Source organism: Chaetura pelagica, unplaced genomic scaffold (genome assembly GCF_000747805.2).
Source record: "Chaetura pelagica isolate M959 unplaced genomic scaffold, ChaPel_1.0 scaffold72, whole genome shotgun sequence".
In the NCBI taxonomy this organism is placed as follows: Eukaryota; Metazoa; Chordata; class Aves; order Apodiformes; family Apodidae; genus Chaetura; species Chaetura pelagica.
This window is the reverse complement of record NW_009952560.1, coordinates 3461976-3486616: the sequence shown is the minus strand read 5'-3', so window position 1 is coordinate 3486616 and position 24641 is coordinate 3461976. Positions and strand designations below refer to the sequence as shown.

The 24641-nt window shown below is 40.7% G+C and overlaps 1 protein-coding gene across 1 annotated transcript in view; it reads right to left on the bottom strand.

The window, feature by feature from the left end:
* Positions 1-214: 214 nt before the first annotated feature.
* The window catches only part of NCOR1 (nuclear receptor corepressor 1), a 51235-nt gene continuing 26808 nt past the window's right edge, over positions 215-24641 (bottom strand). Inside the window, 27 exon segments of the mRNA XM_010009086.1 lie at positions 215-406; positions 1629-1811; positions 2325-2546; positions 3586-3639; positions 4871-5013; positions 6606-6743; positions 7322-7545; positions 7822-7979; positions 8316-8444; positions 8891-9387; positions 10256-10421; positions 10841-11014; positions 11538-11687; positions 11985-12194; positions 12842-13066; positions 13577-13937; positions 14309-14565; positions 15060-15143; positions 16544-16684; positions 17263-17431; positions 18114-18211; positions 18689-18790; positions 18881-18995; positions 19554-19714; positions 20456-20629; positions 23104-23299; positions 23599-23728. Coding sequence (XP_010007388.1) covers positions 225-406; positions 1629-1811; positions 2325-2546; positions 3586-3639; positions 4871-5013; positions 6606-6743; positions 7322-7545; positions 7822-7979; positions 8316-8444; positions 8891-9387; positions 10256-10421; positions 10841-11014; positions 11538-11687; positions 11985-12194; positions 12842-13066; positions 13577-13937; positions 14309-14565; positions 15060-15143; positions 16544-16684; positions 17263-17431; positions 18114-18211; positions 18689-18790; positions 18881-18995; positions 19554-19714; positions 20456-20629; positions 23104-23299; positions 23599-23728 — 4843 coding nt within the window. The 3' untranslated portion in view covers positions 215-224.

Genomic DNA, 24641 nt, shown 5'->3' with positions numbered 1-24641 from the left:
TCCAACTCATGGCCTGGGCAGAAGGCATTTAACGGACTCTCCATCAATTCTTCATTGTGTGGCCCTTGCTCTCTTGGAAAGTCTCTCTGGGCACAAGTCAAAAATAGATTTTCTTTTTTTTTGACCCGCAAATTAAAAAAAAAACAACAACAAAACCACAACAAAAAAACAAACAAACAAAACAACCAACAAAAAAAAACAACCCCAACGAAATTCTGCATAGTTCAGTCATCACTGTCAGACAGAGTCTCATATTGTGCTGAAAGCAGTGGTGCAGGCTCTCTCTCCCATATCCTGTTCTGTTGGTGGGTGCTGGGCTGGCTGATGGCCGGCGGGGCGATGGAGGTCGGGGGGGTGCTGCTCAGCATCCGCATGGTCAGCGGGTTGTACGGGAACTGGGTGGAACCTGAGCCAAAGAGAGGTTCTCCAAGTCAAAAAAACTGAAGGGATCGGAATGACTGAAGGGTTTCAAGTTGGAAGGGACCTCCTGAGATCATCTGGTTCAAGCCCTTGCTCAAGCAGGGTCAGCTACAGCTGGGTCATGGAGTTGTAGAATGAAGCAGAGAATGGTGAAGGTTGGAAGGGACCTTAATCAGGTTCCAACCTCCCTGCTACGAGCAGGGACACCTCCCACTAGACCAGGCTGCACAAGCCTCACCCAGTCTGACCTAGAACAGCCTTTCCACAACCTCCCAAGGCAACCTATTCCAGCACTTTATGACCCTCACAGTGAAGAATTTCTTCCTGATGTCTAAGCTAAATCTCCCCTCTTTCAGTTTAAAACCCTTACCACCCCTTGTCCTCTCACTGCCCTCTCTGGTGGAAAGTCCCTCCCCAGCTTTCTTGTAGCCCCTTCAGGCACTTGAAGGTGTTCTAAGATCTCCCCAGAGCCTTTACAGGCTGAAGAGCCCCAACTCTCTCAGCCTGTTTCCACAGCAGAGCTGCTCCAGCCCTCAGATCATCTGGCTTGCTCACTCCTGGTTGCCCAGAAGTGTCTCCAGACAGCTTTTGAATATCTCCAAGGATGAAGACTTTGCAATCATAAGAGAGGCACAACCCAAGCACATACAGGTCATACTCTTAATGTATCCTAGAACAGCTCATGCCTCACATATCAATTCCCCATCTCCTTCCCCATTACAGAATTCATGAGTGCTGTCCTGCAGGGTATGTGGATACTTGTGGATGGTGTGATTTTCAGTTTTGGATATCCTCAGTGGCCAAAACTAAATCTTCACCATCTGAACAATTAAGTGCACATCAGGCAATACAGCTGCACCCCTCTGTTATTAGACTGGTTGCAAAGGTACCATTTGTATCTCACACAACTTCTGTGGCTGAACCAGATTGGGATCCAATCTGATCTATTTTATTAGTTCCATCTTTTTGTCCAGTCCATGCTCTCTTAACAGCTGAAGTCAGTTAATACAAACAGGTACACACCCTCCTTCAACCTCCTGAAGGGGCCCACAGGAGCTGTTCTAAAGGATCTGTATCTGAAAAATAGTCTGGTTTTGGTTGTGACAATTAGCAGAAAATCTGTTCCACAAAATCCTCAGGTGCTGTAAACTTTCGACCAACAGATCAGTGTTCTAGTACCCTACACCTGCCCTCTCTACATTTCTCACCTGTTGATGAAGGCCTGTCTTCCCAGGCCCACACTGGAGTCTGTCTGTGGTAGTCCCCTTCTGAATGGACAGATGAGACAGAAGAAGGTCTTTCAGTTCCCAAATATCCCTGCCCAGGAATCGGAGACTTAGACTTCCGACTATTTGACTTGCCCATGAGCTTCTGCTTGCTGACTCCCCCTCCTGGAAACACAAGGCACAGGTTTTACAAGGGTGTTAACGCTGCATTTTAGCCTCTGAAGGTTTGTTTCTATAAATAATCAGAGAGCAGCAAAAAGGAGTTTCACACTGGTGCCTTCTGGAATGCTGATTTACTACAATTAGTGACCACACAGGCTCATCTACAATGAGCTACAAAATTCTTATCACAATGGAGCTGTATTTCCATATTTCAGTTCTAACCAGCTCCCACTGTCACGTGTTCCTTAGAGGTGATTTTCATCAAGCCTCTGAGAAGCTTCAGGTATCTAATACACCCTGTTATCTTCTCCCCCTCACCAGTGCTGTCATTCTCCAAGAAATACTGGCAAACGCTCCTGGTCACCAGCACCACTAGAGGGAACAGAAACACCATCTCTGTTTCTTCCAGAGGAAACACAGTGATTTTCAGTGACACCAAGTTTATCCAAACCCTTAATTTCTTTCTTTTTTTTCTTCTTAAAGACCATGAAATATTTAGGAGCTGCAATACCTCACCTGAATTTGGTGATGGATTAGCTTCTTCCCTACGTGTCTCATTACTTGCTGGTACTGCAGCACTGGAGCTGCCGGGCGCTACCGCGATCGATTGTGACATGACAACTCCGTGCTCCTCACTCTTGTCATCAAAGTTTCCCATCAGTGCTTTCCTAATAATGTCTTCCAGACCCAGATTGCTGGCAGGATCTGCAAAGGAATGACCCCTAGAACTGACTGCACCTGGGAGATAGAAGAAAACATAGAGGGAAAGGTGGGAGAGGAGGAAAAAAACATCTCAGAGAAATGACAAAGGGATGTGGGGAAAGATTTGAGAGAGGCAGAAAGGTGAGGGGAAAAAACAAAGATGAGTTGTTGTTGGTTTTTTTTTAAATGCAAAGCTACATGCTCCAAAGCAGCTCACAAGGGCTACAAGTTAGATATGCCAGTTAGATATGTCAGGCTTTTTACAAGAGGGTGAATTTTACTGTTGGTTTTGTTTGGTTCCTAAAATAGTAAAGGAAGCTGAGTTCACTGACCATGACAACATATCAAGTAAAACCTGCAGCTATTTCTTAAAGAGACAAGAAGAAGACTTCTCTCATCAATGACCCATACTAATCTGTTTTATGAAGTGGCAAATATTTATTCCAAAAGCTTGTATTCCATCTGAATTATTGGAGATCAGTGTTTTCTCCATTTGACAGACAGAAGGACTGGAGCAGAAGGGGCAGCCAAAGCCATGTAAAGTCAGGCTGTGGTACAACAAGATGCAGGTACAACAGTTCTTTTATCTTATCTCAGTTCAATTCTCTGCCACACTTGCCCCTTGAACACAGTAAAAGTGTTGGTTATGTTTCATTTCCATGTCTCATACAAAGTTGTTTGGTTTATGATATATTTATAATTTTTTAAAAAATCAATGTTTTCAATATCCCAGTTTATAAAGTAAAATTGATTTGATAAACTAAGCTGAAGTTTTGTTGAATGACAATATATTTAAATTATATTTAAGTGGATTGACTTTCATGACTTCTACCTCTGTGTGATTTGTACAACACATGAAAATAAACAATTCTTGTTTAAAATCCCATTAAAATGTTTTCTGAAACTTCCTTTGGTCATTTTGATTTTCCCTATGATACAGGAAACAAATTTTCATGTAAGATATTGCCTTTAAAAATTTTCATCACCGTCCTCATTTACTGGACTCCCCAAAGCAAATAAATTAATCTAGTTTTACTTTTTCTGAAACATATGTTTCTTTTATTGAAAAACTTACCTGAGGTAGTGACTGCTGGCAAATTGAATATTTCAGTCCCTGGCTGAGCAGTTGCTGCAAGTAAAACATTTCATTGAGTTTTTCAGTACTGATGATCTCTATAATTGATCACTCCTAGTCCTAATGCATAAGGTATAATTACTTTTGAACTATTTTCAGTGTTCTTTTTTTTTCTTCTCAGTCTTCTAAGGTGAATGTGCATCTATTTCTTCTCAGGGAAATGATCTATACCAGGGTAAAAGTACCTCAAATAGTCATGGCTACCCTTCTTTGAAACATGTTACTTCAGACTGACTTTTTCAAATTTACCATCTCTGTATTTTAAAATGCAAAGCTGCATTTCATTTGCTAAATACAAATTTTAACAAATTAAACTTGTAGAGTATTTTTATGTATTAAAAAAAATACATGGCAACAAGTTTGGAGTGGCTAAACTATCCCCTTCCCCACATTACCCATATGATGTCCAATTTGAGAATAACAATTTTGAACCATATATATTTATATGAATTCAATATATAAATAAAAACATTACTGGTAGCAATGGGAAGTGTGCTTGTTTGCCAAGCATGTACATGAAGCTTTCAACAGAGCAAAACCTGTATCGTGCACACAGTGGGGATCAAGTGAAAAGAATACTGCAACCCTGACTGACACAGCCTTGTTCCTCAGAATGAGATTAATTTGTTGCTTAATGCAAGAGCATTCATTTTCAAATAAACACTATTAGGTACTGTGCTCACTACTGATAATTTTAATTCAAAATTCTGTTAAGATTTCTAAGAGAAAAAAATAGTTCTAGTATCATATTCCACCATCTATTACTGAAACTATATTAAAATATGTCCTTTTAACAGCCATAATCATAAGGGCCAAGAAAAACCAAACCATTCAGTTTCAAGACACCTTTCCAAAAAGGAAAATGTGTAATAATAGTTAATATTGACAGGAAGCAAACTACAGACACAAAGATAACGAGAATAATGTCAGGTTTTTACTACTTTCTCATTAATTAGGTGCTTATCCATGGTTTTCAGAAACCACTTCTCTCTCTGAAATAAAATGTTAAAAAGTTTCAGTGTGACAGTCCTACATACACCGGGGGGAAAAAATCTCAGAAGCTTTCATTTATTCAGTCAAAAATTTTTATATATATGGTTTTATATTCATAGATTTATATTAACTCATATGTTGTTTGAAACTTCTTTAGGTTAGGGCAGCTGTGAATGGCAGCCACACAAAGCTTAAGCTGAAAAAACTTGGTGAAAAGGCAATTCTTGCCTACCCATGTCAGAGTCACTTCCACCAGATGAGTTCAGCTTCCGAAATATCTCCTGTTTCTTGGATTTGACCATTGGTGAAGTGTTCTCAAGTTTGGTGAAAAAGGAAGGCAGGTAACTGATACTGCCTGGCGAGCGAGAGTCAGTCCTGCCGAGAGCAACGTTTGTTAGAGAGAGAGAACATCCTTCAAAATGTACATTCAGAGATCTCCAAAAGCAGTCAGGTAGAACCCACCAACAAATTGGCTTTAATTAAAAGACAAACAAAAAGACCCCCACAAACATCCTATACTTAAGTTTAAAAAATAAATAAATCTAAAAATCAAGACGACAAAGACTCTACGTTTCCTAGGCCAAGATCCTTGAAATTCTAATCTCCCCTGCCATGTTGCTGAAAATCCCCTCAGATCCAGCCAACATCCAACATGGACAGTAAAAGCCCTGCCAGCAACTGCAGGGGAGGGAAGAAACCAAGAAAAAGAGTGAAATACTCCAGTATGAACTTTACATGAGTACATGGTGAGCATGTTTGGTGCTGCTACTCCTTGAGCAGGCAGCAGAGCAAATGATACAAGTTTTATGTTGCACATCTGGCAGAATGACAAACAGCCACTGTATGGACCCCCTGACACCCCACCCTGACACCTGAAAAACAAGCTCTATAGCTTAGTGATATTTCATGTGATAGGCTGCTCTAGAATCATGACTTCTGGAGGCCTGGGTTCCTCCAAAATTCACCAGGACAGGATCTAGGAAACCAATCAGGCAGGACAAGCCTGAATTATAAAAACTGTAGAAACTGGATCTTTTCTGGAAATGATTTTTATAGAACTGGCACCCACAAGGAGTTTTGCTGTAATGTTTTCTGTCAGAACACACTGCTTGCACCAGGATATTTAAGACAGAACCCGTACAGGTGATGTTTCCCTCCCAAGTAGCAAGTTTTGAATACTAGTGCAAAAGGATCAACAGTGTTCAACAACCTGCCTGTGATACCAGAGGAAGATTCCTTAAATTGCTTTTTAATAAAGGTATCGTTTACAGCACAGAAATCCAGGATTTAAATTCAGTTTGACACTTACCTCTGTTCAGTAGGCTCAGTTCTTTGGGAAAGCAAAAGAACATTTTCCTGTTTCTCATGTACAACGGGGACCTGAGGTGGCGAGATTGGCTCATAGGGCTCTGAAGAGACATGACTCCTCTCTGGAGATTTTCCAGGTCTACATCCATAATTCAGAGACAAAGAAGTACTCTTGATGCATGTATTGCAGTGGTTAACATGTGTCATTGCATTCCAGTTGTACATCACTACTTAGGTCTAGTTATCTATGTTACATGCATTGGTATGCTTGGTGATCTCAAGATGACTGAATCATCCACAGTTACTCTGGTAAGTTCTAAGTAACTAAGCATCTTCATTGCTCTAGAGACTGGAAATTAAGCATAAGAAGAGAAAGAAAGGAGAAAGGAGAAAGGAGTTTTTATAGAACTGGCACCCACAAGGAGTTTTGCTGTAATGTTTTCTGTCAGAACACACTGCTTGCACCAGGATATTTAAGACAGAACCCGTACAGGTGATGTTTCCCTCCCAAGTAGCAAGTTTTGAATACTAGTGCAAAAGGATCAACAGTGTTCAACAACCTGCCTGTGATACCAGAGGAAGATTCCTTAAATTGCTTTTTAATAAAGGTATCGTTTACAGCACAGAAATCCAGGATTTAAATTCAGTTTGACACTTACCTCTGTTCAGTAGGCTCAGTTCTTTGGGAAAGCAAAAGAACATTTTCCTGTTTCTCATGTACAACGGGGACCTGAGGTGGCGAGATTGGCTCATAGGGCTCTGAAGAGACATGACTCCTCTCTGGAGATTTTCCAGGTCTACATCCATAATTCAGAGACAAAGAAGTACTCTTGATGCATGTATTGCAGTGGTTAACATGTGTCATTGCATTCCAGTTGTACATCACTACTTAGGTCTAGTTATCTATGTTACATGCATTGGTATGCTTGGTGATCTCAAGATGACTGAATCATCCACAGTTACTCTGGTAAGTTCTAAGTAACTAAGCATCTTCATTGCTCTAGAGACTGGAAATTAAGCATAAGAAGAGAAAGAAAGGAGAAAGGAGAAAGGAGAAAGGAGAAAGGAGAAAGGAGAAAGGAGAAAGGAGAAAGGAGAAAGGAGAAAGGAGAAAGGAGAAAGGAGAAAGGAGAAAGGAGAATGGAGAATGGAGAATGGAGAAAGGAGAATGGAGAATGGAGAAAGGAGAAAGGAGGAGAGCTGTACCATGGAGGAAAGCAATTATGAAAACAAGTGCAAGGCAGACGTTGCCTAAGAAAAGACCAAAGGATAGCTCTACTTCTGATCTACATCAAGATTACTGCCCTATTTTTTAAAATAAATATCACACCTGGACATTAATTAAGTTTGCAGTGAAACTGAATCCATGCATTACCTTCCCCTGGACTTGTCAGACAGATTTTCAGGTGACACTCGAGCACCTGGGCGCTGATGGAGGACGGGCTGGGACTGGGATTCAGGGCTGTAGCGATTCGATGTCTTTGCCCGGGTAGAAACAGGTGTAGGAGCAGGGGTGGAATTCTGGAATGTAGTGGTGGGAGGCTGCAAAGAGGCCTGAGAAGCTGCTTGGTTTCTAGCAAAGTCTTGTGTAATAATTTGCTGGTTGTGGCCAGAAAGAAAACAAACAGAAGAGAGATTTTTGTCAGCCACTGGCCAGAGTATATGTATCCATGAACTAGAAGAATATGAGACTGATTGCAACAAATGAGATGATTTTAAGTTCAGACGTATTATTGTATAATATCTTCAAGTTAAACTAATAATGACAGAATTAGTATTATTTTCCAAAATGTGTGTTTTCATCATCAAAATACAACTTTTCACCATCAAAATGTAACTTCTCACATCTGAAAAGATGCACGGAAATAAACCTACACAGATGTGATCAGCCAGGGTGATGAGTCGATGGGTCCTGGGCACATGTGCCATCCCTTCTGCTTGGGAAGAGGGAGGTGGTGGTTGCTGGGGTGAAGGGGGTTCCTGCTGTGTCCTGTAGCGGTGAATTGGCCCCTCATACTGCCTGTTTGGGTCATCTAGTTGAAGAAAAGATCAGTCTTGTTATAATAGTAGAATGACAGAACATGCAGAGTTGGAAGGGACCCATCAGGATCATTGAGTCCAAACTCCAGTCCCCGTGTAGGGCACCCCAAGAATCACACCATGTGCCTGAGAGCATCATCCAAACTCTTCTTTTATTTGCTCTACTTTTCCCACAGATCACTGCAGCAACACACTTGCAACAAAAGTTTCTGAAAAGTTAAGAATGTGGTCGGCAGGAATTCAAGGCTCCCAAAATATTTTGAGTTCATGGAGCTGGTCAACAGAAGCAAGATAATGGTAAGAATATTTGTATACACAAATAAACTTACTCTCTGCCTGGCTTGGTTTAGGAGTCTCTTGTTGATAGGGCTGTAGCTTTTCTTGAGAAGGTACAGGTGAATTTGCAGGGCTAATCACCTCAATGGCATCTCCAGGAGCTTCATAGCGGTGGGAGGATACTGAGTATCAAGCAAATGTTGTGGAATAAAGTGTAAATATCACAGACAATTTTTGTTGCCTGTACAAAGCAACACTAGCACTTCCCTTAAAATGACAGGAGTGAAATGAAAGTCAAAAACTGCCTTTTTCTCCTGATAACCTTGGTGAGAGAAATACATTTTAAAAAATAGTGTTCCAGTGTAAACCAAATAATCTCAGGTTTCCTGACTTCTGATATGGTTAGTCTCATTATCCTGCATTTCACAGAATTCAAACAAAACAAAATACTCTGATTTTGCAAGAATCTGGAATCACTCTATGCAGAAACCTAAACAGGCCTATGAAGAATCTTGATTGTGCAGAGCTGAGTATTTTCCCATTAAACATCCAAATCATTTCACATCTTATTATTCCCCTACAAGGCTAAGACAGACAGCAAAGAAGTAGGTAGTTACAGAATACGTACAGCTACTGGAAGAATCTGAACTTTGGGAGCCCCTGTCTCGTGCATCCTTGTCTGAAGCAATCTGTCTGGTGATGATCACATCAATGAAGTTAGCAGCAGTAATCGTGGTCTTCCCTCGAGTTCTCAGCTCTTCCTCGTACCTGGATTTAGGGGGAGGTCCTTTCTCTTTCCCAGCCTCTGAATAGACTACTGATGAAGACTGTCCCTGGGACTTGCCAGCAGAAAAATTTGCAGATGTATAGGGGCACTGGACAGGCCTCTTTTCTACCTCCAGTGTCTTCTGTTCCATCTGCTGCTGCTCAGTCACCACAGCTGAGCGGCGGCCCATGTTCTCTTCTATCCTGGTTCCTTCGTGCTTGTTTTCTTTTGCTTTGGCAACTTCCATCTGAGGAGCAGAGGCTGCAGCATCTACCAGTGCTGCAAGGGCATCAGCAGCAGTGTTGTAACGGGAGGCTGGCAACCCTTGAGTAATAGAGGGAGCTCCAGGGGTGAGCTGCCTGTTGGCAAAGGTTGAATATTCTGAATTACATCCTATTAAAGGAGAACTAGAGCCTATCGGGTGAACAACAAACCAAAGCTTTTGTGACACTCACTACTATCCCAGCTGGACTGGGTAAAAAAAATAGAACGGTTTGAGTTGGAAGGGACCTTAAAGATCATCTAGATCTAACCCCCCCTGCATGGGCAGGGTCACCTCCCACCAGCCCAGGTTGCTCCAAGCCCCATCCAACCTGCCCTTGAACACTTCCAGGGATGGGGCAGCCACAGCTTCCCTGGACAACCTGTTCCAGTGTCTCACTATCCTCACACTAAAGAATTTCCCCCTAATGTCTAACCTAAATCTTCCCTCTTCCAGTTCTGATCCATTACACCTTTTCCTCTCACTACAAGCCCTTGTCCAAAGTCCCTCCCCAGCTTTTCTGTAGCCCCTTCAGATACTGGAAGACCACAATCTCCTCCCAGAGCCTTCTCTTCTCCAGGCTGAACAGCCCCAGCTCTCTCAGCCTTCATAGGAGAGGTGCTCCAGCCCTTGGATCATCTTCATGGCCTGGCTCTGGACTTTCTCCATAAACTCCATGTCCTTCTTATGCTGGGGGCTCCAGAATTGGACATGGGGCTCCAAAATTGCCTACAGTGTTCCAGGTGGGGTCTCACGAGAGCTGAGTAAAGGGGGAGAATCACCTCCCTTGACCTGCTGGCCATGTTTCTATTGATGCAGCCCATCAAATGTATTAGCTCACTTCTCAATAGCAGTTGGATAGTGGGTGTCCTCATCTTTTTGTATTTTCCTGAGGCTAAATGCACCTTCTAGTAAGTTCAAAGGCTAGAACAGGTAACTTTTCAACAGTAACTTAAGAAACATACATGATACGTAGCTGAGCAGCAGTATCCAAAGGTGTGATTACACTTGTCCCATTGGTTCCTTGAAAAATACTAGGCCTTTGCTGCAGTATGTTTTCCTGGCTTCTAACTGAAGGGGATGGGGACCGAACGTATCCATGACTGCCAGGTCTGCCAGGCTGCTCTGTACCTGCAGAACATAGAGCAGAGGGGAACAAACAAAAAAATATACATAGATCACTCTTATAACAACACAGAACTATGTATGAATGCCGTTTCCTCCACATCCTCTCCACCACTTCAGATGTGACTGGATGTATGAAAGATTCCAATTGCAGTTTTCTGTTTGCAATGCTCTAAATGACAGGCAAGTTGTGCCAGCAATCACTGGGATTCACACCACCCCTGGGTACTACGTTGCTGTGAGAGAAAGGTGAAGAAGGCTGGTACTTGCAGAAGTTGCATTTATGACCAGAACTGCCAGGTAACAGGAACCTGCCTTAGGTGCAGACTAAAACCGTGTGATGTGTTGTTAATAAGCTGCATGTTGCTAACAGTGGCTATAGAAAATGAGCAGTTCCAGCCCACAAGATCCCAATGTGCACTCACCTGGTCGAAGATAAAGTTCAGCAGCGACTGAAGTGATTCTCTCCCTCTCCCGTTCTCGTTCTCTTTCCCGCTCTCGCTCACGTTCCCTCTCCCTTTCCCGTTCCTTCTCCCTCTCCCTTTCCCGTTCCCTTTCAGCATTTGCAGCTGCAGAGGCTGCCAGGTGTGTAGGGTGTCCTGGAAGGTCCACAAGATAAAATGAAGTAGCAAAGAAATACTCAAGTTAAGCAAAATTTGATGTTAAAAACTTGCCAGTATATTCTGCCATCCACTTAGAGCAAAGCCTCCCAAATACTCTTTCATTCCACTCAAGTCTATCCACTTGTTTAGGAAATCAAAAGCTTAACATACAGTGAGAATGGAAGGCTCAACAGCTCAAGCTTTTTACCATACAGCTAGAAACTGGACAGCTTATAGACCCAAATTCCACCCTTCAACACATGCAATATGATGTTAGTGAAGTCATAATAAAGACCTGACAGAATGAGGCAAATTCTGAATTTGGCAGAGCTCCTTCAGCTGCTAATGTAACTATAAAGCATCTCATTAAAACCTTTACTATCCACGTGAGAAGTGCATGCAAAAAAGCATCACCTGAGAAAACATCAAAACATGACATTAATGAAGGCTAAATAAAGATGGTCAAATATCTCAGTATGTCAGATGATGAGAGGTGACAACAAATCGTAGGAGCTCATACCTGGTGACATAGAAGCAGGATTGTAAGGCCTGGGAGGGAAGGTGAGCTGGGTACCAGGGATATATGTGATTCTCTCCAAGGGTGGTGTGCTTGTTCCTCCAGGATGAGGCACTAAGATAGTGGGAGCCATATTGTTCAAGTCAATAATTCCTGTTAGGAGATGACAGAAGTAAGAATGGCCATTCATGGACAGACCAATAATCCACACATTTTATACTCTGTTAATTGATAAGGGTCAGCAGTGAGTGATAATGGGAAAAAAAAATACAAGAATAAGGCAGGTGCAAAGCTCTCAGATCTGGCCTTCAGCAATCTAGGAACATAGCAAGTCTGAATTTCAATTTCTAGCAACTCCTGGGAGAATGCCATGTAACCCCAAGGACTCACAACTCCACTGCATATCCAAAAAATCCATTTTAAAGACTATCAGAAAAACCACAGACATACCTCGTGCTCCTGCATATGGGAGAGCTAAAGTTTGCTCTCTAGGAGATAACCCCCTGGTGACATCAGGCCGTAAATTGACTTGCATCTGCTGTGAGGTAATGTAGTCATTGAGGATTGTCTGGCGTGTGTTCTCCATCGCGTAGAGCTGATACTGGCTTGGGCAGCCTGGGGTGGGTGAGAGCTGCCTCTGGAACAGGTAAGCAGCAGCAGCTGGGGGGGGAAGGAGGAGAAAGACTTAGGAAGCAGTATGGGTGATATCCCATGGGACTTTCAGATCTTTATGTAGCTGCAATGAGAAGTGCTGTCAAGTCTCTCTAGCCAGCGACAAATTAATTAAAACAGCAATTTAATACTGATGTTTTATTGAACTGATGCACTATCCCTGGACAGAAAAAGCTACATAATCCAGATGAGAGATATTTATTAGTAAAGAGACTTGATTAAAAATAGAAATCCTGAAGTTCTGAAGATGTAAAGGGCTCAAATACCTAAAAGAAGGTTAAAATACCTCAGAGAAGTGGACTGATGGATAGGTTACTGTATATAATATCAGCAGGGATAACCTCATAAGCCCTCAGTAAGAATGAACCACAATCTGTACAGAGGGGTCCTGATTACACTTTAATTCTATGGCATCTTTCACATCCTTCTTTGCATAGCTTTCCTGAAAGCTTTTAATATATTTCACAAATACTTAATCTTAAAATACTGTCTGAACTTTTTAACAAAGCAGAAGCAACGTGGCAGCTTCTAAAAGAACGCTGGGGTATTGATAATGGCCTTGCAACAGTAACTTCTGTGTGCATCAAATCATACAGTATTTCTAAAACTAAAAAACACAACACAAACATACTTACCAGGATCCAGAGCCCTGTGAAATGGCATAGCAGGATCTAAATGAGGAGGGAGGTGACTCCTATAGACTTCAGGAGTTGCTCCTCTGTGATGAGGGTCAAAAGGACTGTGAGTCACTACAGGATCAACCCCTGGGACTGGAGATTTTGCTGGCACGTTCTCCCTCTGTGTTGGAGTAAGTGTGTTCTTCCTTTCATGATTTGCTGACTTCCCAGAAGATATTCCAGCTAAAAAAAATGAAAAACTCAAGTTAATAAAAGGCATATCGGCTTCCAAGGAATGTTCCAGAGGACCTTGTAATCTGATACAATAAATCACAGAGAATATTTTATAATACAAACTATTTTGGTGAAAAATCTAAATCCTAAAACTACAATTGCTTGCACTTCACCAGATTATCTTCCTCACCTAGATACTTCCATAATTCAGGAATAGCTTCTGCCCTCAAAACAATACTCTTGTAGGTAACACTTTCAATGTGATCTATAATCAAATGCAAATTGAGACTGAATTGCCTTTCCACCTCCATCTTACGATACAGCAGATTTTCATTTTATTATTTCAATTAACAGCTTACAGCCTTCTAAAATTCCTTCTAGCCACCCTCCAGATTGAGAAAAGCCATTAGCATAAGATGGGAAAAAAAAAGTAGACTGGATTACAGAAACCAGTTTAAAAGCAAGTTTAAAATTAAATTGTTAACAGTTCTTGTCTTACTCTGGACAGGAGTAACATACCCTCATTAACTCTATTCATCATAGGTGAACTCCTGGACATTGGACTCTGATAGTTCACAGGTGTCCTCCGAGCATTGGTATCATCATAAATCCCAGGGCTCAGCTGTGATTTGGGAGTTTCATGAAGAGTTGACCTGAGAACAGAGGGACCAGAGCTGACTACTGACGTGTGACGGGAACGTACTGCATCCCCGGTCTTCACATCTTCATATTTTCCTCGCTCCACCACCTTCACATTTTCTGGCACCATTTCCAGCTGAGGCATTCCACGGGGTAGCTTGCTTGGTCCAGTGATTAAAGATTTTACATTGTGTTTGATGGCAGACTGGCCAGAGTTGCTTTCATATTTTATGGGTGTGCCCTGAAAAGGAGAAAAAGATAGGTAAGGCTCTCCTGCCAATGTTCAACTCATCCTGGGAGGGGGGAAATAAATAAAAAAATCATATTGCTGATATCATAGTTCTGTGCTTCCATCACAGCAGTGCAAAATACAACTGGATCTTAATAATTATTACTTGTCAGCTCTCTCACATTTGCTTGTAAGTGTGTTCCCTACAGGTGAAGCATCAGGGTTTTTCTAATACACACCGTATATTTTTAAGCTACATAAGTTGTTAGCTTTCTAAAATAAAACAATACACTCCCACTTTTTGATTATTCTAATATCCTGAATTGAGTCACTTCTAAGTCTGTAAGCAACTGTGTGAGTCTAGAAGTGCTGTTTGTATTTACCTGAGATATGGAGCCTTCTATGATTGGCCTGGTCGTCTGCACCATTTCAGGAGTTTTGCGACTCTCCTGGCTTAATAAATCCTGTCTTGGGATCTCATGGATGGAACGACCCATTTCTTTTATGGTAGTGACTCCATCATATGGTTTCCCCTTAGTAATGGCTCCTTCAAACGTCCTTATGGGAGGTGATTCTCTCTTAATCTGTTTAGGGTATTTCAAGCCTTCTTCAAAACTTTCAGCTGTTGCTCTTGGTGTGCCTTTTATAGAAAGAGTCACATCACTGGTATTAATAGTTATTACATCTCTTTTTTCATCAACTACATGTCATAATACTGGAGCTGTGGTCTGCTGTATACCAAGAAGTAAAAAATGGCCACAAAAATATTACTGAACAAATGATGAATATATTACTGAAAGCATCTCAAGTTATTTCAGATGCTGAAACAAGGACAATAGCAGACATCTTCAGAGGCCTGAGGAATTATCAAGAGTTCATTAAAAAAAGGTGCTAATTACCAAGTATTCACATATTTTATAGTGTAGTTTCCAAAAAGAAATATAATGCCCTGTTTACATACTAGCCTTGTATACAGGAATCAGAAAGCTGCTGATTTATGTCCCAAAAGCATGTTTCATAAAATAAGCTCCAACTTTAACCCAGTTACCATTGTTAAGAACAGTTTTAAAGTACAGAAATCCAGATTTTTGAGGCTGTAATTAATGCTTGCCTTCTAAACTTGCAATACTTTACCTTGCATTATAGAGCCAGACAACACAGTTCTCTCTTTTAGTTCAGCATGTGGGCTGCCCCGAGGCAGAGCACGGCATATTAAACCTAAAATGAAAATCAACATAATTTAGAGAATTAAACAAGGGTTCAAAAAGAAAAAAAAACAACAAAAAAAACACACCCCAAAACAACAAAACCCCTCCTTCTTCTCACATACATTACAGATATTATCTGTATCATGGTGGTGCCCAGAGGGCCTAGCTTCAGTTATGCTAGTCATTGTATCAACACGTTATAAACACCAGCCTGCCCTCAAAAAATTAACTGTCAGTTCAGGTATTCATGCTATTGCATTGCTGCAAGTTTTAACATATTTAGAAGACAAAGTATTTTCCTAATTAACCTTAACTCTTTGTCCCCAAAAAAGACACTGCCTCTCTTACCTTCCACTTCAGCTTCCTCACCTAATAAAGAAAGGTGTTTGTGACGTGAAGTGGAACAAAAAGGAAGAAAAACACCACAAAATATACCTCAGCATTCTCCAAATTAATCAAAATTCATATTGAGTCATCTGAGAAGAGCTGAATTTACCATTCCTACAGTAGGAGTTTAAATCAAATCCCCAAAGAACTCAGTTTTTTACAGTTTGAGGAAAGAAAATGTGTCAGTGACAGGATACAGCACAAAAGTATCAGAGCAGCTTCTCATATGCCAAAGGAGCCTGAAGATGAGCCAAATGCATCTGCAACCTGAAGGCAATGCTGAATTTCCAGATGCAATTTATAAACCTCTTATTCACATTATTCAATCTGATGAAAATGTACACAAATTAGCCTTTAAGGGATACCCAAAGGTGGGACAAAATGCAGTTAAGGAGTAAGACTCCAGAGTTTAGGCACGAAACGCTTGCATTTGTATTTAAAAAAAATTAAAAGCAGAAAATTATATAATGGCCTGACTTGACCTTTGCAGTCTGTGTTTGCCTGCAGTTCATTAAAACAAAATAACACCAGGGATGCCCTGAAGCAGGACACAGCAGCTGTGCAAGTCTTCTGCTTGGCATAATTGAAGAGGTTTATTGCAGGAATGCAGAAGGTCACCCCAGTGTGTCACCAAGCTGCTGTGGCACAGCTGAGACCAAGAATTAACTAATGGGCGTGTCCACAGAGTCCATGCCAGTGTGACCCTGGGGTGTTTGAGCTCTGTGACAACCCCTGGGACTGTGAAGGCAGTTACATGTGTCAGATGCACCAGGAGGAGTGAGAGCTGAGCTACCTGTAGTTATGGTAACATACCAGAAGAAGATACAGGAAAACCAATGTCTGCTCCAGTCCTGTTCCCAGCATGCTTTAATGGTAGTGGTTATTACATCAATTTAGTTAGCAGTGTAAGATTTAAATCTAATTTCTCACTTAGTCTGCTCCATAAAATATCTCCAAATACTCTTAAATCAATGCAAAAGGTTTGGATAAAACACAAAACCCCCTGGAAGTAGCTGGTTTTACCTTCCAGCGGTGCAGATACTGGAGACTCCCGCATTGACATTCCTTGCTTTATATTCCCTTCCATTGTATCATAACTTCTCTTTAAACTCATTTCATGAGCAGTTCTTGGGCTCCTTGTTCCTTCACGAACATTTTTAATAGCTGGCAAAATTTACAGGAGTGCGGTTAGAAATTGTGGACAGTAAAAAAAGAGATGTGAGCATTACATTTAGTGAGACCACAGGTCGTTAATACTTTAACAACACAACTTCACTGTAATATTGTAACATTAAATCTCAACCTTAAAAAGAAAGATCCCCTATGGTTTGTTACAAAGTATTTGTTTAAACAGTTACTAATTTATCAGTACTTCAACTGAATTCCAAGGTAAATGATACATTTATTTGTATTTTAATACAGATAATTTTAAACTTAACTATTTAACCTTTCAAAATAAAAAACATTCTGTGACAAGTTGGAAATAAATGGCTCAGAAATTAAATACTTTAACTATTTTTTAAATACATAGTACAGGAGATCAGAACAGAGGTTTTGTTTTTGGGTCACTAATTCTTACACCCTCAAAATCACAAGCAGGTCAGTACTTCTCTCAGATGGCACCCCAGTGCCTCAGGTTTACATCCATAGGTTCAGAAGCAGATATACCTCAGCTATGGAATATAAAAGCAGAACCTTCAAGCAGCCTTGGCTTTGATCAGGTAAAATATGCAGATACTCACTATCATAAGATAGAATATGCCCACTTTTGCCTTCATAAATAACATGGCCTTTGGCTGAAGCCTCCTCTCGACACTTCTCTGGGCTGCTGTCTTCTGTAGCCAGCCGGGTGATAGTTCCCTTCAATAATGCATCAGCTGCTATGCCAGGCTGGGACAGAGCTGGAGTACCCTGCATATAATTCAGAACATGTGTATTTATTAGAGACTAAGGAACAGTGAAGGAAAAAAAAACCACAAGAAACAACAATTTTAAATCTGGAAAGCAAATGAATTCAGCATGATGCACAGCTTCACCTTCTGCATCTATTATTAGACGTTCAATCTAAATTTCGGTAAGATTATTTGTAGGCAACTTGCTGCCTTTTTGAAACAGTACAGAAAGAAGAATAGGGAGTAAAATATTGCAAAAGTATTTCACCATTTGAAACATTTACCCTATAATACATCTTAGAGGGAAGATGGCATACACTTCATTTGTGGTGAAAGAAAAGGGCTTAAGTTACCTCTTTAAACAGCATCTGTGCAAGACTGGTTACAGTGGATTTTAATATTTGAACTCAGGTGTCATGCTATCTTCATGGAAGTTGCTAATAATGTTCAATTAGGTATACTAAAGGCTTGGGTGGTTTTATTTTAAAAGCTTAAAGACTCATATACATGAAGATGAGATCACAGTAATGCTGACTGCAGCAAGAGTGGGATCTGATCACCTTATCTTATTAACATTTATTTTTTAAAAGGCAGTTCTTCCTCTGTGATATTAATTTATTTTTTCAGACATGCAAAAACATTCACAGTGACAGTTTAAATATGCTGATTTGCTACAGCCTCCTCAGTAAGGGTTAAAATACCTGAGTTATGGAGCCTCTCAAAGAAGGAATGGTCTCAACAGAAACTTTACTGGTTGGAGTTCCTCGTGTTATACTGCCCTCCTGTATTGTTGTGGTACCTGATTTGAAATAATAAGACATCCTGATAAATTAGAGAATAAAAAACCAAGTAGCTACTTTATTTGAAATAGTGAAAAACTCTAGGGAGAACTGTTAATTTACAATAAAATACAGGGGATATTTCAGTTTAACAGTGAAACTACTGCCTCTTTTAACATAGTCTTTTACAGACTAGAAGTCTTTAACAGGATATGAAACCATGAATTCATGTTATTTAGTTTCTTTTCTTTTTACACCTTTTGATATTTCACATGTATTGCTCTGCATATGCTCCAGTGAACAACTAAATTTTAGAACTGGTAGCCTTGAAACAAATGTTTTTAAATAAGACATGCAGACAAGAGGAGCTGGCTACAACAGGGAGAAGATTAATCATATAATACTTAAAAAGAACACTTCAGCAGTTTGAGCTCTAGACATAAATTCTCTCAAGTTTCCTCAGGCTCTGACAAAGTTGTTAATCTGTTTGACTTTACCTCGAACCACACTTTCGTGTTGTGCCCTGCCCAAGAGACCCTCAGGTTGGGAATTTTGACTTCTGGGAGAGAATTCTTCTTGTTTGATATAGGGAAGGGAAGCTGTTGAGAAAAAGAAAAGGTGTCGAGGTTTTTATCTTTAATTATGAGTCATTAAGCAGTCTATATAAAACAGACGTCAGCTTTTCTTACCAGATTTGGCTGATTACTGCTGCAGTCCAAGAGATATAGAACCCACTGATGGTTTTGCAGTTTCTTGGGTGTAGGAAGCTTGACTATGGGATGTTAAGTAAGTGCCAGGTGTTCCCTGAAATAACCATAACATTATATGTTAATTCTTGTTTCTGGAATGAAGATTCACATCTATGTTTAAAGGAGAATGCTAATAATACTATGATCCTATCTCAAAATGCCACAGTACAACACTGCAAAGCATCAAAGTATAGAACACCAGGAGTTGCTGACAGTTTGGAGAAGCAGTTCACCTAAACTGGACCTCCTCAACCATGCTACTAAATGTAAAAAACTACAACATGGAATAGTGTCCCACGGGAAGTGGTGGATTCCCCCACATTGGACAGTTTAAAGTCTCAGCTTGACAGGGTTTTGAGCCAACTCATATAAACTACAGTATTACCTAAGAAGATGGGATCAGATGATCCTTGAGGTCCCTTCCAACCTAGCATTCTATGATTCTGTGGTTTTATAAGGTATCTGTAATCCCTGGACTTACAGAGGTGGCACATGCCAGGTCTAAGCATTAATGCCATGAACACACAACTGAGCACAAGAGGTTGAAGGTTGGTTAAAGGGAAAATAAAGAAAAAAGATCTAAGCACAGATTTTCAAATAACAATTCTCTTACTTGTGAGATGGAGCCTCCCATGATGAAGGAAGGTTTTTCTGATGGCACACTTGTTTTGGAGGATGGGATGAGTGGTGGTGGAGGTCTGGTGGGTCTGGTTGTTGGGAGGCGAACTCCTTCAGGTATATTTGTTATTACTTGGTGAGGTGCTGGCTGGAGAACTTGGGGAAACAAAAGGTACATCAAATATTACAGCTGCTTTAGCTCTACTAGTTGTTAGCAAGACAAGAAGAACAGAAATAGCACAGTTCATCTGACAGTTTCTGATGGGAATTGCCTCAGTACTCAAAAGCTACCCAGCTGTATTCACAGCTCCAACACTCACTATGTCCAAGTATATGTTTCTAAAGAAAGTTCTTATCCTTTCACTGGAATGCTGCTGAGTCAAGTATAAGCTGAGCTTCCTTGATTTTCTCTTTTCATAGCATGACATTAAGGGAAAAGCAAGAATCCTAGTCTCAGAATTAAGATTTGTCAGTTACTTCACTGTTATACAACATATTGAGACTATCCTATTGAGCAATTACAATCAGAAACTAATGGACAGCAGCAGCTTCCTCCTTCCCTCAACTCCCCTCTTCAGAAAGACCACCCATGATTATGATGGTACTTGTATTAGCCTGAAAAGCCCTTGATGACTTTGTCCCTGTGCTGGTCTAACACTTTTCAGATCATCCTTTTTGCTTAAATAAAAAAATAAATATTATGCAATAAAGAACAAAAATACAACCTCAACACAACTAGAAAAATACCAAGCACCTGTTTATATGCACACAGAGAAAACAATCTGTTTTCTTCTTTAATTAAGGCACAAAATGTTTAGAGGACAAGCTGATACTACATCAAGCCACAGAAGTAAGTCCAGCTTCCAAAGGAAGACTGCATCCCACTGTGATATTCACCTGGGGGGACACTGTAGCGAGCTGCATTCATGTCAGGCTGGGGAGAGGCTTTATTGACTTCTCTTGGAGACAGCCTGTATGGTGATGCTGACCTTGCTGCTGGATTTTGCACCTGTGCTTCCTGTTCCATTGCTCGCTTGACCTCAGCATAGGGCATGTAGGCTACTGGTTTTCCTGCAAAGGTTAAAGTTATCAGAAGGAAAAGAACCCTGGATTAGAAATGTAGAGTCATAAGGTCATTTTAACAAAGGGCCTACCTTCAATGTCAGATATATTAATCAGGTACAAACGTTTCAACTAAAACTTAGTATTAAGGTACAGCTTAACATAGTATGTTCCTAATACTTTAATATCCAAAGCTTTGAAAAAACTTTCTCATACTTTCTATTTGTGAAAAACAGCATCTGGTTCTTTTATGTCCTTTATATGAAAGCTCCGCTACTGAAAAATATTTCATTTAAAGAAGATTCATTTCCAAATCCTGTGCATCAGACAGGTTTACATGCACATTCAGCCCGACTTAAATGCCAATCCCACCAGACAAAAAGCCTCCCTTCCTTGGTTGCTTGTCCAGAGATGCTACAAATCAAATTGCAAATACCAATATTGCCCATCAGTGGTGTTTAAAAGGAAAAGACACTTCGAGAAAATACACTTTTACCATATTTAGAAAATTAAAAATCCAGCACCAGAACTTCACAAATTCCTTTTCCTTGGCAATGGACAATTTAAAATTTAAGTATTCAAAACTACAAGCCAGAACAAGTCTATTGCAACTGTGAAATTACATCTTTAACCTCCATAGTCAAAGAAAGACGGCTCTAGCCATCCCATAATAGCTTTCTAAAGGATCTTTATTATCTAATAATAAAGTATTGTTTAGGTTGTCATAAACTAATTCAACAACAGCCCCTTTAGTTTGACAAGATGCCCCACCACACAGGGGGTGTTCTGATGTTTGCAATGCCAGGTCTCTGAGCAGCCCGTGGTCTCTTTGCTGCACACAGCAGTGGGTAGACAAGCTTCACACACAGCTACTTCAGTAGTAACTGTTGTAATGATCTGATGACATCTCAGCCTCCTCTAGTTTTCAGATTAAGATGTCCAGGCTTGTAGAACCCATTTACATTAACCGTGTTCTCCCTCCCTCTCTGTCTGCCTCAATAACCACCTTGATTTTTGCTGGCAGAGACTTCACCCCAGAGCTTTCCCACACTTCATAACCCCACACTGCCAAGGCAGGAGTTATTCAGGTGTTTCAGCTAAACGGTACTTTTAAGCAACCCCAGACTTTCCACCTAAAGAAGACACTTCCAAAACCCACAATCTTACCCTCCCCCCTACAAATCCACAAGCTCTCTTCTCACTATTGCAACAAAAAATGGTTGTTTCTTCCACTTCATTTAGGTAAAAGTAATTAAGTCGAACAATTTTCATAACAGAATTTAAAATTGCTATGCATACTAAATACAGAATACTTGAGTTTCAAAGAACATGATAGTTTTTGTTGCTAATACTGGGAAGACAACAAACAACACCTAAGAAAATAAAAAACTGCAGAATTATGCAACTGTGATGATATCTCTAACATTGTAACACTCAGCACATTAACCTCACTCAGTTCATTTCACTGTTACAATGTGCAGCTTGAGGACCTGTTCTTTCACTAGTCAAGCAAGTCAAGGTAAAAGTTAAAACACTTAGTACAGAACTGGGCCTGCCATAGGACATGCTTTCTTGAACAAAACAAAAAGCAATCTTCTGCAAAGCTTTTTGCAATTTGCAAGATGTTGATAGAAGTGAAATCATCTCAGTTCAAAGAAAGAAACTATAGCTGATGTACACAAAGTGAAAGCATAATATGAAAGCTCATAAATCATCCTGTGGCTCTTATGCAGCAATTTGGATGATACAACATAGACTGTCCATCCGAAGCACCTTCCTGTAACCACCAGTGGTGACAGCCATGTCCTTATTTAGTCACCCTGACAGGTTCTGTGAGCTTTGTTCCATACTGAAGGTGACACCAAAAGCCACATTCAGGATACAACGGTCCAGATGGCAGAGCTCAGTCCAAACCCTGCCTCCAAGTATCCTCTATATATATAAAAGCAACCAACCATCCTATTCCCCAGAGAAAACCTTTCACCCAGCCCTTCTGCAGACACGTAAGGTAAAGCACAACAGCTCTATCAAACTGCTGTGCCCTGCTCCAGGGCTCAATGTCCACATACGTACTCCACGGCAGTAAAATATTCTTCTTCATTGTGCTCATACTCCTTTTGCAATTCTCTCACATCTTCACTTAAGCTTCTGAGAGGAGTTTCCCCAGAACAAGCAGATATCTGGGTCCTTTCACCTGCACTCCCAATCTTTCTATAGAACAACTGATTTTTGGCCAACAACTTCTCTCTGAAGGAACAACTCACTTCTGGACTTCAACCAAATGGAGCCAGTTTTTCTGCCTAATCTAAAGAGGCTAGAAGGAATTTCTCCAACACGGTAACTGCAGCAGGATCTCTACATGAGACAGGTTCCTTCAACCAAGTGCCATCAGAACACAATAGCTAATTATCAGGGGACACTTTCAGTGTAGGACACGGCCAGGAATGCAGGGTTATTTCCACAAGGGATGTGAAAATGCCTACCTTCCCACTCAACGTTGGGGCTCTTGGAAGTGCCACAAGGGCTGACAGCACTTCGATACTCCATGTCCAGCTGCTCCTGCCTCTGGCGTTGCTCCTCCAGCAGCGCCGACTCGTGCATGGCTTTGATGTGTCGCTGGTAGAGCGCGTAGCCGCTCACCGGGGTGCCCACGGGAACAGTGCAGGGGCTGCAGGACACCTGCAGGGTTGGGGAGGTGTTAACATCAGGTACACTAACACAGGTAATAACTAAACAACCATCTTACTCAATGCAAGCTCCACTGCAGCAGCTGTAATCTATGTATGAGTGTTCCACCTGGACCATGCTTGTTTTGACGCTTTTACTTGTTTGTACTTAACTTTCCCCCTCAAAAGCATCATAAAGTAAATGATGTATCTCTTAATTTCATTATTTTTTTTACCACTGTAGTGTAGCAGCTAGTTTTAGAGACAAGAGATACTCCTTTAAACATCACTTTAAAAAAACCAAACCCATACCATAGGTGGTATGACTGCAGCTCGGTGGTGCAGCTGCTGCAGGTCCATCTGCCCTTGCTTTATCGTGGGTGATACCAGTATTGATCCAGTGGGATTTAACAGGGAGGGCTTTGACTCCCTGCTGAAGATACTGGAAACAGAGATAGAAGGAAAAAAACGTCACCAAAAAGACCAAGATTAAACATCTTAATAAATAAATTACAGGCAAAAGTATGCCTCTCAACTTGAAAAATATAACACATCTAATATGTTGCACAAATAACTGAAAAATCAGAATTATGTTGTATTTTTTCCCACAACTCATCTGCTAGAACACAGAACAGATGCTGCTGTATTTTTATAATACACAGAAACACCAAAGGAAGTTTTCAGAATCTCTAATACCAGAAATTCATGGATGCAGTTTCTTTAAGCATAGTACTGCAAAAATGCCACTTTCTTTCTAAAGAATGCTCCAAAACAAATAGATAGGAAGCACTGGATATGTTTAGTCCACAGTAAATAAATAAACAAACAGTAGTACACAACAGACTATTTTCAGATGGAGGGCTGGTGTATTTGTGAAGGGGAAAGATGATGTCTGAAGTGGCAAGGTCCAAAGACCACGTGCAGAGAGCAATGACACTGGATACTTTTGACATTGAACATCTCTCCTTGGTCTGCATGTATATTAAGCCCACTCTATATACTCATTGTGGGTTATCCAGTGTTTACAGCCAAGTTCCCAGGAGCTGGGAAGTTTGCATTAAGACATTGGAGACCTCTTTGGAAAAAGAGGTCATCCATTTCTCAGGACACCTGCTCCTTAATTTACAGACACTGACTAGTAAGAGAAATCCTTCCACTACCCTGTGATTAACAGCCTTCAAGAGACGCAGTTCTACTGATTGCTGTAACATGGGCCAATGACAGTAACTGGGTACAGAACTCAAGATGTTACACAAGCAAATAAACATGAAATGTTAAAAGGGAACTAAAACATCAATATTTTATGCCCCCTTTTTATTTTTATTTTTTAAAAGCAAGTTTCATCTCCTACTAAA